Source organism: Coturnix japonica, unplaced genomic scaffold (assembly GCF_054131305.1).
Source record: "Coturnix japonica strain WE unplaced genomic scaffold, WE-NBRP24 Scf080, whole genome shotgun sequence".
Classification (NCBI taxonomy): Eukaryota; Metazoa; Chordata; class Aves; order Galliformes; family Phasianidae; genus Coturnix; species Coturnix japonica.
This window is the reverse complement of record NW_028188983.1, coordinates 217,906-231,711: the sequence shown is the minus strand read 5'-3', so window position 1 is coordinate 231,711 and position 13,806 is coordinate 217,906. Positions and strand designations below refer to the sequence as shown.

Below are 13,806 nucleotides of genomic sequence, written 5' to 3'. Positions count from 1 at the left end.
AGGAGCTTATCTTATCAGGGTTTGCTAACACAACCTCCAGCACAGCCCCACAGCAGCTGGCAGGTTCCACGCGCGTGGGGCTTTCTGTGTTGGGTGAGAGCGTAATGAAAAACCACCCAGACATTGACTTGGGCCCATGGTCCATGACCTGAGTGGCCCTGTTAGAGCAGAGGAGTTGGACTAGATGGGCAAATAGATGCTTTCCAAACCCAACCTTATAGAGAGCTTCCATGAACTGAGATGGATCCATGTGTCCTGGTTGACTGCGTGGATTAGGCCAATGGGAGTTGATACCAAGCCAGGCCTCCATAAAATGGTTTTTATATTTCAAACAGTTGGCTTAAAAGTCTCGTACACCCATGAACAGACACACAGACACAGGGCAGGGTGTCAAGCTTTTAGTTGGCAAAGAAAAAGGTCCCAGACAGAATGAAATGAATTGCTGAGGACATTACAGACAAAAAGACTAAGAAAACAAGACAAATCATCAAAACACAATCATAAAAGTGAGGTGAGGCAGTGAAAGTTTGGAGGATTCAACACATGGCTGTATATGGAGAAAAGTGGTCATTGTCACAGGTGACCCAAAAATGGACAGAAAAGCCATCCATGCAAGGAAAGCAATGGGAATGCCTTTCTTCCATTCCAGTAGCAAAATCTACTTGTGGTATTGATCACCAGAAAAATCAGAAGACCCAGAGCTAAAAGCTGAGCCCGAATAGTATCCGCATCGTGGAGAACACGGCCCAGCTTCAGAGCTGCATTCTCCAGTTTCAACCCTAGGACTGTAATATTCATATCCACCAGACTCACCACCTCCCTGGTAACATTGATCCCCTCCAGAAAACTGCCCACTACCAAAGCCATAATCCTCACAGCCAGAACTACAGGTATCCCCAGAGTACGAACCACCATATCCATAACCTTCACCAAAAGAACCTGAATGCCAGCCACCAGAACTGTGATATCCAGGAGAAACACAATGCTCTCCACTGAATGTTTCAGCACCATGGGATACATACCCACCACTACCAAAGTTTCCTCCAGAACCTGACACAGAGCATGAGCCTTCACCAATACATCCAGAACCTCCACTTCCACTGCCGTAGCTGGAACTGCCATACCCTGAGCTTCCCCCTATCCCAGAGCTGGACCCTCTCCTGCCAGATCCACTGCCTGAGCTTGAGCCATAGCTGTGGCCACCTCCAGATGAGGACCCACCACTGCCAAAGCTTCCCCCTGAACCAGAGCCAGAGCCAGAGCCAGAGCTGGAGCCTCCTCCTGCACAGATGGAGCCTCCACTTCCACTGCCATAGCTCGATCCCCCATGACCTGAGCTTCCTCCTTCTCCTGAAATGGACCCTCTCCTGCCAGAGCCACTGCTCCCTCCAGAGCTGGAACCTCCACCATGAGGGCTGCATCGGCCACTGCCAGAGCTGGACCCAAAGCCTCCAGAGCTGTGGCCACCTCCAGACGAGGAGCCACCACTTCCAAAGCTACCACCTGACCCCGAGCCAGAGCTTCCTCCTCTACAGATAGAGCCTCCACTTCCACTGCCGTAGCTGGAACCGCCATGCCCTGAGCTTCCACTTCCCCCAGAGCTGGACCCTCTCCTGCCAGATCCACTGCCTGAGCTTGAGCCATAGCTGTGGCCACCTCCAGACGAGGACCCACCACTGCCAAAGCTTCCCCCATGCCCAGAGCCGGAGCCAGAGCCAGAGCCAGAGCCGGAGCCTCCTCCTGCACAGATGGAGCCTCCACTTCCACTGCCATAGCTCAATCCCCCATGACCTGAGCTTCCTCCACTGCTCCCTCCAGAGCTGGAGCCTCCACCGTGAGGGCTGCATCGGCCACTGCCAGAGCTGGACCCAAAGCCTCCAGAGCTGTGGCCACCTCCAGACGAGGAGCCACCACTTCCAAAGCTACCACCTGACCCCGAGCCAGAGCCAGAGCTTCCTCCTCTACAGATAGAGCCTCCACTTCCACTGCCGTAGCTGGAACCGCCATGCCCTGAGCTTCCCCCTATCCCAGAGCTGGACCCTCTCCTGCCAGATCCACTGCCTGAGCTTGAGCCATAGCTGTGGCCACCTCCAGATGAGGAGCCACCACTGCCAAAGCTTCCCCCATGCCCAGAGCCGGAGCCAGAGCCAGAGCTGGAGCCTCCTCCTGCACAGATGGAGCCTCCACTTCCACTGCCATAGCTCGATCCTCCATGACCTGAGCTTCCTCCTTCTCCTGAAATGGACCCTCTCCTGCCAGAGCCACTGCTCCCTCCAGAGCTGGAACCTCCACCATGAGGACTGCATCGGCCACTGCCAGAGCTGGACCCAAAGCCTCCAGAGCTGTGGCCACCTCCAGACGAGGAGCCACCACTTCCAAAGCTACCACCTGACCCCGAGCCAGAGCCAGAGCTTCCTCCTCTACAGATAGAGCCTCCACTTCCACTGCCATAGCTGGAACCGCCATGCCCTGAGCTTCCCCCTATCCCAGAGCTGGACCCTCTCCTGCCAGATCCACTGCCTGAGCTTGAGCCATAGCTGTGGCCACCTCCAGACGAGGACCCACCACTGCCAAAACTTCCCCCATGCCCAGAGCCGGAGCCAGAGCCAGAGCCAGAGCCGGAGCCTCCTCCTGCACAGATGGAGCCTCCACTTCCACTGCCATAGCTCGATCCCCCATGACCTGAGCTTCCTCCACTGCTCCCTCCAGAGCTGGAGCCTCCACCATGAGGGCTGCATCGGCCACTGCCAGAGCTGGACCCAAAGCCTCCAGAGCTGTGGCCACCTCCAGACGAGGAGCCACCACTTCCAAAGCTACCACCTGACCCCGAACCAGAGCCAGAGCTTCCTCCTCTACAGATAGAGCCTCCACTTCCACTGCCGTAGCTGGAACCGCCATGCCCTGAGCTTCCCCCTATCCCAGAGCTGGACCCTCTCCTGCCAGATCCACTGCCTGAGCTTGAGCCATAGCTGTGGCCACCTCCAGATGAGGACCCACCACTGCCAAAGCTTCCCCCATGCCCAGAGCCGGAGCCAGAGCCAGAGCTGGAGCCTCCTCCTGCACAGATGGAGCCTCCACTTCCACTGCCATAGCTCGATCCCCCATGACCTGAGCTTCCTCCTTCTCCTGAAATGGACCCTCTCCTGCCAGAGCCACTGCTCCCTCCAGAGCTGGAACCTCCACCATGAGGACTGCATCGGCCACTGCCAGAGCTGGACCCAAAGCCTCCAGAGCTGTGGCCACCTCCAGACGAGGAGCCACCACTTCCAAAGCTACCACCTGACCCCGAGCCAGAGCCAGAGCTTCCTCCTCTACAGATAGAGCCTCCACTTCCACTGCCATAGCTGGAACCGCCATGCCCTGAGCTTCCACTTCCCCCAGAGCTGGACCCTCTCCTGCCAGATCCACTGCCTGAGCTTGAGCCATAGCTGTGGCCACCTCCAGACGAGGACCCACCACTGCCAAAGCTTCCCCCATGCCCAGAGCCGGAGCCCGAGCCAGAGCCAGAGCCTCCTCCTGCACAGATGGAGCCTCCACTTCCACTGCCATAGCTCGATCCCCCATGACCTGAGCTTCCTCCACTGCTCCCTCCAGAGCTGGAGCCTCCACCATGAGGGCTGCATCGGCCACTGCCAGAGCTGGACCCAAAGCCTCCAGAGCTGTGGCCACCTCCAGACGAGGAGCCACCACTTCCAAAGCTACCACCAGACCCTGAGCCAGAGCCAGAGCTTCCTCCTCTACAGATGCCTCCACTTCCACTGCTGTAGCTGGAACCGCCATGCCCTGAGCTTCCACTTCCCCCAGAGCTGGACCCTCTCCTGCCAGATCCACTGCCTGAGCTTGACCCATAGCTGTGGCCACATCCAGACGAGGACCCACCACTGCCAAAACTTCCCCCATGCCCAGAGCCGGAGCCAGATCCAGAGCCAGAGCCGGAGCCTCCTCCTGCACAGATAGAGCCCCCACTTCCACTGCCATAGCTCGATCCCCCATGACCTGAGCTTCCTCCTTCTCCTGAAATGGACCCTCTCCTGCCAGAGCCACTGCTCCCTCCAGAGCTGGAACCTCCACCATGAGGACTGCATCGGCCACTGCCAGAGCTGGACCCAAAGCCTCCAGAGCTGTGGCCACCTCCAGACGAGGAGCCACCACTTCCAAAGCTACCACCTGACCCCGAGCCAGAGCCAGAGCTTCCTCCTCTACAGATAGAGCCTCCACTTCCACTGCCGTAGCTGGAACCGCCATGCCCTGAGCTTCCCCCTATCCCAGAGCTGGACCCTCTCCTGCCAGATCCACTGCCTGAGCTTGAGCCATAGCTGTGGCCACCCCCAGACGAGGACCCACCACTACCAAAGCTTCCCCCTGAACCAGAGCCGGAGCCAGAGCCAGAGCCAGAGCTGGAGCCTCCTCCTGCACAGATGGAGCCTCCACTTCCACTGCCATAGCTCGATCCCCCATGACCTGAGCTTCCTCCACTGCTCCCTCCAGAGCTGGAGCCTCCACCGTGAGGGCTGCATCGGCCACTGCCAGAGCTGGACCCAAAGCCTCCAGAGCTGTGGCCACCTCCAGACGAGGAGCCACCACTTCCAAAGCTACCACCTGACCCCGAGCCAGAGCCAGAGCTTCCTCCTCTACAGATAGAGCCTCCACTTCCACTGCCATAGCTGGAACCGCCATGCCCTGAGCTTCCACTTCCCCCAGAGCTGGACCCTCTCCTGCCAGATCCACTGCCTGAGCTTGAGCCATAGCTGTGGCCACCTCCAGACGAGGAGCCACCACTGCCAAAGCTTCCCCCATGCCCAGAGCCGGAGCCAGAGCCAGAGCCAGAGCCGGAGCCTCCTCCTGCACAGATGGAGCCTCCACTTCCACTGCCATAGCTCGATCCCCCATGACCTGAGCTTCCTCCTTCTCCTGAAATGGACCCTCTCCTGCCAGAGCCACTGCTCCCTCCAGAGCTGGAACCTCCACCATGAGGACTGCATCGGCCACTGCCAGAGCTGGACCCAAAGCCTCCAGAGCTGTGGCCACCTCCAGACGAGGAGCCACCACTTCCAAAGCTACCACCTGACCCCGAGCCAGAGCCAGAGCTTCCTCCTCTACAGATAGAGCCTCCACTTCCACTGCCGTAGCTGGAACCGCCATGCCCTGAGCTTCCCCCTATCCCAGAGCTGGACCCTCTCCTGCCAGATCCACTGCCTGAGCTTGAGCCATAGCTGTGGCCACCTCCAGATGAGGACCCACCACTGCCAGAGCTTCCCCCTGAACCAGAGCCGGAGCCCGAGCCAGAGCTGGAGCCTCCTCCTGCACAGATGGAGCCTCCACTTCCACTGCCATAGCTCGATCCCCCATGACCTGAGCTTCCTCCTTCTCCTGAAATGGACCCTCTCCTGCCAGAGCCACTGCTCCCTCCAGAGCTGGAACCTCCACCGTGAGGACTGCATCGGCCACTGCCAGAGCTGGACCCAAAGCCTCCAGAGCTGTGGCCACCTCCAGACGAGGAGCCACCACTTCCAAAGCTACCACCTGACCCTGAGCCAGAGCCAGAGGTTCCTCCTCTACAGATTGAGCCTCCACTTCTACTGCCATAGCTGGAACCGCCATGCCCTGAGCTTCCACTTCCCCCAGAGCTGGACCCTCTCCTGCCAGATCCACTGCCTGAGCTTGAGCCATAGCTGTGGCCACCTCCAGACGAGGACCCACCACTACCAAAGCTTCCCCCTGAACCAGAGCCGGAGCCAGAGCCAGAGCCAGAGCTGGAGCCTCCTCCTGCACAGATGGAGCCTCCACTTCCACTGCCATAGCTCGATCCCCCATGACCTGAGCTTCCTCCACTGCTCCCTCCAGAGCTGGAGCCTCCACCGTGAGGGCTGCATCGGCCACTGCCAGAGCTGGACCCAAAGCCTCCAGAGCTGTGGCCACCTCCAGACGAGGAGCCACCACTTCCAAAGCTACCACCTGACCCCGAGCCAGAGCCAGAGCTTCCTCCTCTACAGATAGAGCCTCCACTTCCACTGCCATAGCTGGAACCGCCATGCCCTGAGCTTCCACTTCCCCCAGAGCTGGACCCTCTCCTGCCAGATCCACTGCCTGAGCTTGAGCCATAGCTGTGGCCACCTCCAGAAGTGGAGCCACCACTGCCAAAGCTTCCCCCATGCCCAGAGCTGGAGCCAGAGCCAGAGCCAGAGCCGGAGCCTCCTCCTGCACAGATGGAGCCTCCACTTCCACTGCCATAGCTCGATCCCCCATGACCTGAGCTTCCTCCTTCTCCTGAAATGGACCCTCTCCTGCCAGAGCCACTGCTCCCTCCAGAGCTGGAACCTCCACCATGAGGACTGCATCGGCCACTGCCAGAGCTGGACCCAAAGCCTCCAGAGCTGTGGCCACCTCCAGACGAGGAGCCACCACTTCCAAAGCTACCACCTGACCCCGAGCCAGAGCCAGAGCTTCCTCCTCTACAGATAGAGCCTCCACTTCCACTGCCGTAGCTGGAACCGCCATGCCCTGAGCTTCCCCCTATCCCAGAGCTGGACCCTCTCCTGCCAGATCCACTGCCTGAGCTTGAGCCATAGCTGTGGCCACCTCCAGATGAGGACCCACCACTGCCAGAGCTTCCCCCTGAACCAGAGCCGGAGCCCGAGCCAGAGCTGGAGCCTCCTCCTGCACAGATGGAGCCTCCACTTCCACTGCCATAGCTCGATCCCCCATGACCTGAGCTTCCTCCTTCTCCTGAAATGGACCCTCTCCTGCCAGAGCCACTGCTCCCTCCAGAGCTGGAACCTCCACCGTGAGGACTGCATCGGCCACTGCCAGAGCTGGACCCAAAGCCTCCAGAGCTGTGGCCACCTCCAGACGAGGAGCCACCACTTCCAAAGCTACCACCTGACCCTGAGCCAGAGCCAGAGGTTCCTCCTCTACAGATTGAGCCTCCACTTCTACTGCCATAGCTGGAACCGCCATGCCCTGAGCTTCCACTTCCCCCAGAGCTGGACCCTCTCCTGCCAGATCCACTGCCTGAGCTTGAGCCATAGCTGTGGCCACCTCCAGATGAGGACCCACCACTGCCAAAGCTTCCCCCATGCCCAGAGCCGGAGCCTGAGCCAGAGCCAGAGCTGGAGCCTCCTCCTGCACAGATGGAGCCTCCACTTCCACTGCCATAGCTCGATCCCCCATGACCTGAGCTTCCTCCACTGCTCCCTCCAGAGCTGGAACCACCACCGTGAGGACTGCATCGGCCACTGCCAGAGCTGGACCCAAAGCCTCCAGAGCTGTGGCCACCTCCAGACGAGGAGCCACCACTTCCAAAGCTACCACCTGACCCTGAGCCAGAGCCAGAGCTTCCTCCTCTACAGATAGAGCCTCCACTTCCACTGCCATAGCTGGAACCGCCATGCCCTGAGCTTCCCCCTATCCCAGAGCTGGACCCTCTCCTGCCAGATCCACTGCCTGAGCTTGAGCCATAGCTGTGGCCACCTCCAGACGAGGACCCACCACTGCCAAAGCTTCCCCCATGCCCAGAGCTGGAGCCGGAGCCGGAGCCAGAGCCAGAGCCTCCTCCTGCACAGATGGAGCCTCCACTTCCACTGCCATAGCTCGATCCCCCATGACCTGAGCTTCCTCCACTGCTCCCTCCAGAGCTGGAGCCTCCACCATGAGGGCTGCATCGGCCACTGCCAGAGCTGGACCCAAAGCCTCCAGAGCTGTGGCCACCTCCAGACGAGGAGCCACCACTTCCAAAGCTACCACCTGACCCCGAGCCAGAGCCAGAGCTTCCTCCTCTACAGATAGAGACTCCACTTCCACTGCCGTAGCTGGAACCGCCATGCCCTGAGCTTCCACTTCCCCCAGAGCTGGACCCTCTCCTGCCAGATCCACTGCCTGAGCTTGAGCCATAGCTGTGGCCACCTCCAGACGAGGACCCACCACTGCCAAAGCTTCCCCCATGCCCAGAGCCGGAGCCCGAGCCAGAGCTGGAGCCTCCTCCTGCACAGATGGAGCCTCCACTTCCACTGCCATAGCTCGATCCCCCATGACCTGAGCTTCCTCCACTGCTCCCTCCGGAGCTGGAGCCTCCACCGTGAGGACTGCATCGGCCACTGCCAGAGCTGGACCCAAAGCCTCCAGAGCTGTGGCCACCTCCAGATGAGGAGCCACCACTTCCAAAGCTACCACCTGACCCCGAGCCAGAGCCAGAGCTTCCTCCTCTACAGATAGAGCCTCCACTTCCACTGCCGTAGCTGGAACCGCCATGCCCTGAGCTTCCCCCTATCCCAGAGCTGGACCCTCTCCTGCCAGATCCACTGCCTGAGCTTGAGCCATAGCTGTGGCCACCTCCAGACGAGGAGCCACCACTGCCAAAGCTTCCCCCTGAACCAGAGCCGGAGCCAGAGCCGGAGCCAGAGCCGGAGCCTCCTCCTGCACAGATGGAGCCTCCACTTCCACTGCCATAGCTCGATCCTCCATGACCTGAGCTTCCTCCTTCTCCTGAAATGGACCCTCTCCTGCCAGAGCCACTGCTCCCTCCAGAGCTGGAGCCTCCACCGTGAGGACTGCGTCGGCCACTGCCATAGCTCGACCCAAAGCCTCCAGAGCTGTGGCCACTTCCTATTGTGGACCCACCTGTGCTTATTCTCCCTCCTGATGCATACCCAGATCCAGAGCCCGAGCCGGAGCTCCTCCCTGTGTTATATCGTTCTTCTTCTCCCCCCCTGTACTCTCCACTGCCATATGCTGAACCCCTCTCACTTTGTCTTCCACCTTCTCTTCCCCTTCCCGGTGTTGTCTCTGTCCATATCGTCCTGTTGCTGTCATCTGAGCTCATGTCTTCCTTTCCTCTGTTGAAGTCACCATATTCTCTTCCATAGCCACTTTCTCCACTCACACTGTGTGTGACAACACCTGTAAATAACAGAGATATATCAACCTTATTCTTCAAGTAGTAATTTCCATAGTCATAATAAATGTATTAACTTCCATGTGTCTATGTCTAGCCTTTCTGAAAAGAGCATGAGTGAATCCTCATCTGTATCTCCTTTATTTAACTTTCTACTATACACACATGGCATTGTTCTTATGGTAAGTGTTAAGCATACTGCAAGCAAAATGGTACCAGTGTCTTCAAGAACTCCAAAGTCTAAAGATACTTACGGACAGTGGCTGGCACTCCTTCGTGTATCCTGTGAACAAAAAGTGACATTGAGAGAATGGAACCACCAAACATGAAAGTAATACTTGCTTCTATCAATTTACAAAGAACTCGTCCCTTCCATGTAGGGACTCAATTTGAGATCCAAGTGATGGATCGTTGGATAGGGTGGGTTGCTGCCACTTACAATGAGCACTTTGTGCCTACCTGATCTCCTCCTCTTCAAGCAGTGACCTGTACATGGCAATTTCAATATCCAGAGCCAATTTTGCATTCAGAAGCTCCTGGTAATCATGCAGAATTTGAGCAAGGTCTTCCCTGGCCTGCTGCAAAGCGTTCTCCAGATCCTGCAGCTTTTTCTCTCCATCTTTGACTGCTGAGCTCCCACGCTGCTCAGCATTTCTGATGGCCTCTTGGTGGCTTTCATTCTGCAGAGGGCATAAATAGAATTTGTCCCTTTTCTTCCAGTGGGACTGGGATTTTCAATCCCTCCTGGTTGTTCTTGGAAATAAAGAGACCTCACTGACAAAGCTCAGAAGATACTAGGTTAATCAACTGAAATTAAATCCCAATAAGCACTCAAAATTCTAATTTTCTTCTTTTTGAAGATAAAATCTTTAGTTTTGCCTCCAAAGGGCATTATTCTCCCCATGTAAGAGTGTCTAGAATAGTTTAGACTTGTTGTGATGCATCAGCTTTACCTGTCTCCTGACTGTCTCGATTTCTGGCTGCAGTCTTTGTATCTGCCTGGTAAGCTCTTGAATTTCCTGGTAACTGTTCCTTAGCTGCTCTCGTTGATTTACCCACATGTTCTGAAGGTCCTGGTACTGATGGGTGGAGAGAAGAGAATGGACATGTTGGTTTCTGGGTCAGTTAAGCCTAAGCAAGGAAGAGTCATTGATATGTCTACTCACCCTGCCTTGGTACATGGCACTGACTTCATCTTTGCCTTTCTGAGCAATCCTCTCATACTCCTGCCTGACTTCTTCAATGATGCCGTCCATGTTGACTTCTCTGCCGTTGTCCATGGACAGAATGACATTGGTGTTGTCAACTACTGTCTGCAGCTGGGACAGCTCCTGTAAGGAAAACAAGATTTTTGGATTTTCACATTCCAAGCAAGCAGTTTTGGTCCTGTTATGAGGACTGAAATTGAACCTTCTGGCCAGTTACCCTCTGGAATATCCCTGCCTCCCTCAAGTCCTGCTCCATCCCCAGTTTCAATTTTCCAGAGTCTCTTCCATCCCCTTTTTTCACTCACAGAGTAAAAATAACTCATAACATTATTAAATCAGGCATGATCCCATCTACAGTGCCACCCGGCACACCAAGTCCTGCTCAGGGGAGTCCTCCTGCAGCCTCCAAAGGGTTCATGTGCTCCTGACCCAAGAAGTGTACTCACCGCCTCATATAAACATCTGAGGAACTCAAGCTCCTGTTTCAGTATTTCCACCCGAACTTCAAACTCTATTTTTCTCATGTAGGCACTGTCCAGTTCCTGTGAAAGAAACCAACAAATATTTATGTTCCTTTGATGGCCAACTCCTTTCTGAATCACAGTTCCTACAAAGCTTGATTTCAGTCTTTCATTCCTGGAGCACACAGATCTTCAGGCTAGATTTATCTTCCCCAACTTCAGACCCTAACAACAATCTCTCCTCTAGGCTTGAGAGAATGGAGACAGACAGTGACTTCTAGATACACAGAACAGACATTCTATGGAAGAAGCCATTTCTCTCCATTCTGTCAGCAAACAGCTCAGGTTTTAGATGGCTCCAGACAGAGGAAATGAGGTTAATCCCTTTATCTGAAAACCTCAACAACCAGCCAGTTACTGTTTTATTTCCAAGGCTTTGGTTTAGCCCAGTGTCTTGTGTTACTTCACCTTTTTAAGCTCCCCATATTCCTCTTCTTTAGATGTACGCTTGTTGATTTCATCCTCAAATCTGTAGCAGAGAGAAGAAACAGGTAGTTCATTGTCTATATGACTTCTTCAGCCAAAAGCATCAGAAACCAAAAGGAATCATCCAAACAGTGGACATGTCGAGCTTTCTTTTAACTTCTGCTCCAAAGGCCCCAAATAAGCCTATCAGAGGGCAGTGCTGTGTGAAGACCAGAAAGCTGTGACATCCAAAAGCATGATACCACTGCTTGGGAAAACTCCAGCTCTACAATATGCCTTGTCCTGGTTTAATGAGTATTCACCTCTTTTTGTAATCTTCAACAAGCTGAAGCATTTCATAGGCTTCCGGATCCAGCTGCTCTTTCTGGCTCTGGAGCGTGTCCAGCTGCCTCTGCAGGTTATTGATGTAGGACTGGAAGAAGGAGGTGATGCTTCTGCTCTCCTCCGGCTGGGAGCTTTGCTGCTGCAGCAGTTCCCATTTGGTCATCAGGGCCTGGTTCTGCCTCTCCAGGCATTGAACCTGGAAGGCAAAGCAGAGGAGCACCTCAGCCATTGGGAAGCACTGAAAGCAGCAGGCCGTGCTGCTAGGTGTGCTATAGCCCTCCTCAGCAGATCACATGGGACCTTGCTCTTTATAAACGTATCTTGCCTTAGAGAAAGCAGCCAGAAAGACCTTTTGGAAAGCTAGGGGGATGGCATCTCTCTAGCAGGGGCAATGAGCAAGGCTGTACACTGGCAACTCTCATGCAAAAGGTTTAAAATAAAGAAGAAAGAGTCAAAGTGATCCCATTTTTCAGGATTAAGCATAGTTAAAAGAGCTGGGTGTAACCGACATCTTTTCTGTATGGTAATACAAGAAGCTCTTATGTCTTCACATGTAACAAATGACACCAGCTTCCACCCTATGAGGACACACGTGAACACCCAAACAAAGGCACACGCCAAGTCTGAGTGGGTGGAAATGTTTTTCTCCCATTAAGGCAGAACGGAATCCAGCCAATGCTGTGATTTTGGGGCAGAGGATGAGATACAGAGGAGGATCAGATGCATTGGTTGGACCTATAAGAAGCACCCCTGGCGTTCCCCACTCCATGATAAACAAAGAAAGAACAAGGACTCACCTTATCAATGAATGATGCGAATTTGTTGTTGAGTGTCTTAATCTGCTCTTTCTCATCTGAGCGCATTCTCTGGAACTCAGGGTCAACTTGCACCTGTATTGGCCTCAGCAGGTTGGTGTTGACGTGGACCTCCTCGATACCTCCACCAGCAGCAGCGTGTCCCAAGCCCTGCCCAGCCCCTTGCTCACGAAGACCTCCACTGAGCGTTCCCCTGCTTGAACCTCCTCTATACGTCCTACCTTCCCCACCTTGAAAATCCCCCACAAAATACCCTCTTCTCCCTAAGTCCCTGTCCAGGTATCTCCCACCATAATACCCCCACTGCCTTCCATACCCTCCTCCATCTCCTCCGTAGATTCCACCAGTAGAAAAGTTCCTAAACCCACTGAGGTTGTGGAGGCTCCTGCTGCCATAGCCATGCCCATACCCATAGCCATAACCACCAAATCTTTGTCCTCTATCATCTTCCCAGTGGCTCATGACAGGGAAGCCTCTCCTGCTCCCCAGTGTGCCACAGTGAGCAGAAGAAGAACTGAAATTCCCATTGCCGTATCTGAAGAAATGGTGGCTCATAGCGATGCTCCAGAGAGTTAAGACAAGAGCAGATGGGGAAGGCTGTAAAACAGGAGAAATGAGAGTGCAGGATCCTCAGCTCCTCTGCTGTGGGTGACAGAAGTTCTCCTTTATACGTTCGGAGAAGCTGGTCTCCATTCCGTGGTAATTATCAGGTCTATTAATGTTATTATTGGTTTGTATCATCAAGCATCAATTACTGGGCACTTGAGCAGGAGATAGAGTAAACACCACACACCAATGGAGGAGTTGTGAAACTCCAACAAATCCTGCTTGACTCATCAGCTTTGCTTAGATGAGATTTCCTTATCTCATTAGCTCGCCCCTCCATCGCTAATTACAGTTCGCACAGTTATCCATGCACCTCACCACGGTTTGATCTCTATTGAATTTCCCCACCTCCTTTGGCATCTCATTTTATGAGACACAAGGCCTTGATATTGCCCTTCTGTTGACTTGGGCAGGGGGTGACCCGCTTTGCTTCACACATACCAAGAATGAACCACACAGAGCAAAGATTTTTCTGCCTTAGTTTCCTTTTCTCCCTTGGGATGCCATGGGGTGGTTGGATTGGAAGGGTTCTTATATATCACAGAACCATAGGATAATTGGGCTGGAAGGGTCCTTCATGAAACTGAATCTCTTACAGCCTTACCCCAGGAATGGTCAATAGCAGCCCAGGGAATCAATTTGTGCTACATTTATAGTTAAACTTCACCAGTTGCTTACAGTTACTTAAAGTTACTTACAGTTACTGAGAACTGTAACAGTGTCCAGCTGAATTTACCTTCTTTCAATATACCTTCACACCCATATTGTCAAGTCCTGAGCTGTGTCTGCTCCCTGCAGAGTTTTGTTTAGGAGATATTGTGCATGAGAACTGCAAAGCCTGACAATCTCATGTGACCACAGGGCCGTTATTAGGCTCAAGTGAAGATTAAGGCAATATCAGATTTCCCGTCAGGAGGAGCTGAGGCTCAGTGGCCATGACTCATAGTTTTCCTTACCAGTTTTGACCTAAAATACCCATTTTCCCCACCTTAATTAACAATTTCTTGGGCCCCTGG

The 13,806-nt window shown here is 54.5% G+C and overlaps 1 protein-coding gene across 1 annotated transcript; it reads right to left on the bottom strand.

Moving 5' to 3' along the window:
- Positions 1 to 356: 356 nt before the first annotated feature.
- LOC107325770 (uncharacterized) lies at positions 357 to 12,739 on the bottom strand. Its single transcript, XM_085534276.1, has 15 exons — positions 12,167 to 12,739; positions 11,348 to 11,565; positions 11,028 to 11,088; positions 10,545 to 10,640; positions 10,057 to 10,221; positions 9,844 to 9,969; positions 9,350 to 9,570; positions 9,145 to 9,173; positions 8,389 to 8,895; positions 8,098 to 8,169; positions 7,624 to 7,875; positions 7,240 to 7,443; positions 3,928 to 7,011; positions 3,634 to 3,711; positions 357 to 3,411 (listed from the first exon to the last, which is right to left on the bottom strand). The coding sequence occupies exons 1-15, from the start codon at positions 12,737 to 12,739 to the stop codon at positions 659 to 661; spliced, it is 8,439 nt and encodes a 2,812-aa protein (XP_085390402.1). The 3' UTR covers positions 357 to 658.
- Positions 12,740 to 13,806: the final 1,067 nt, after the last annotated feature.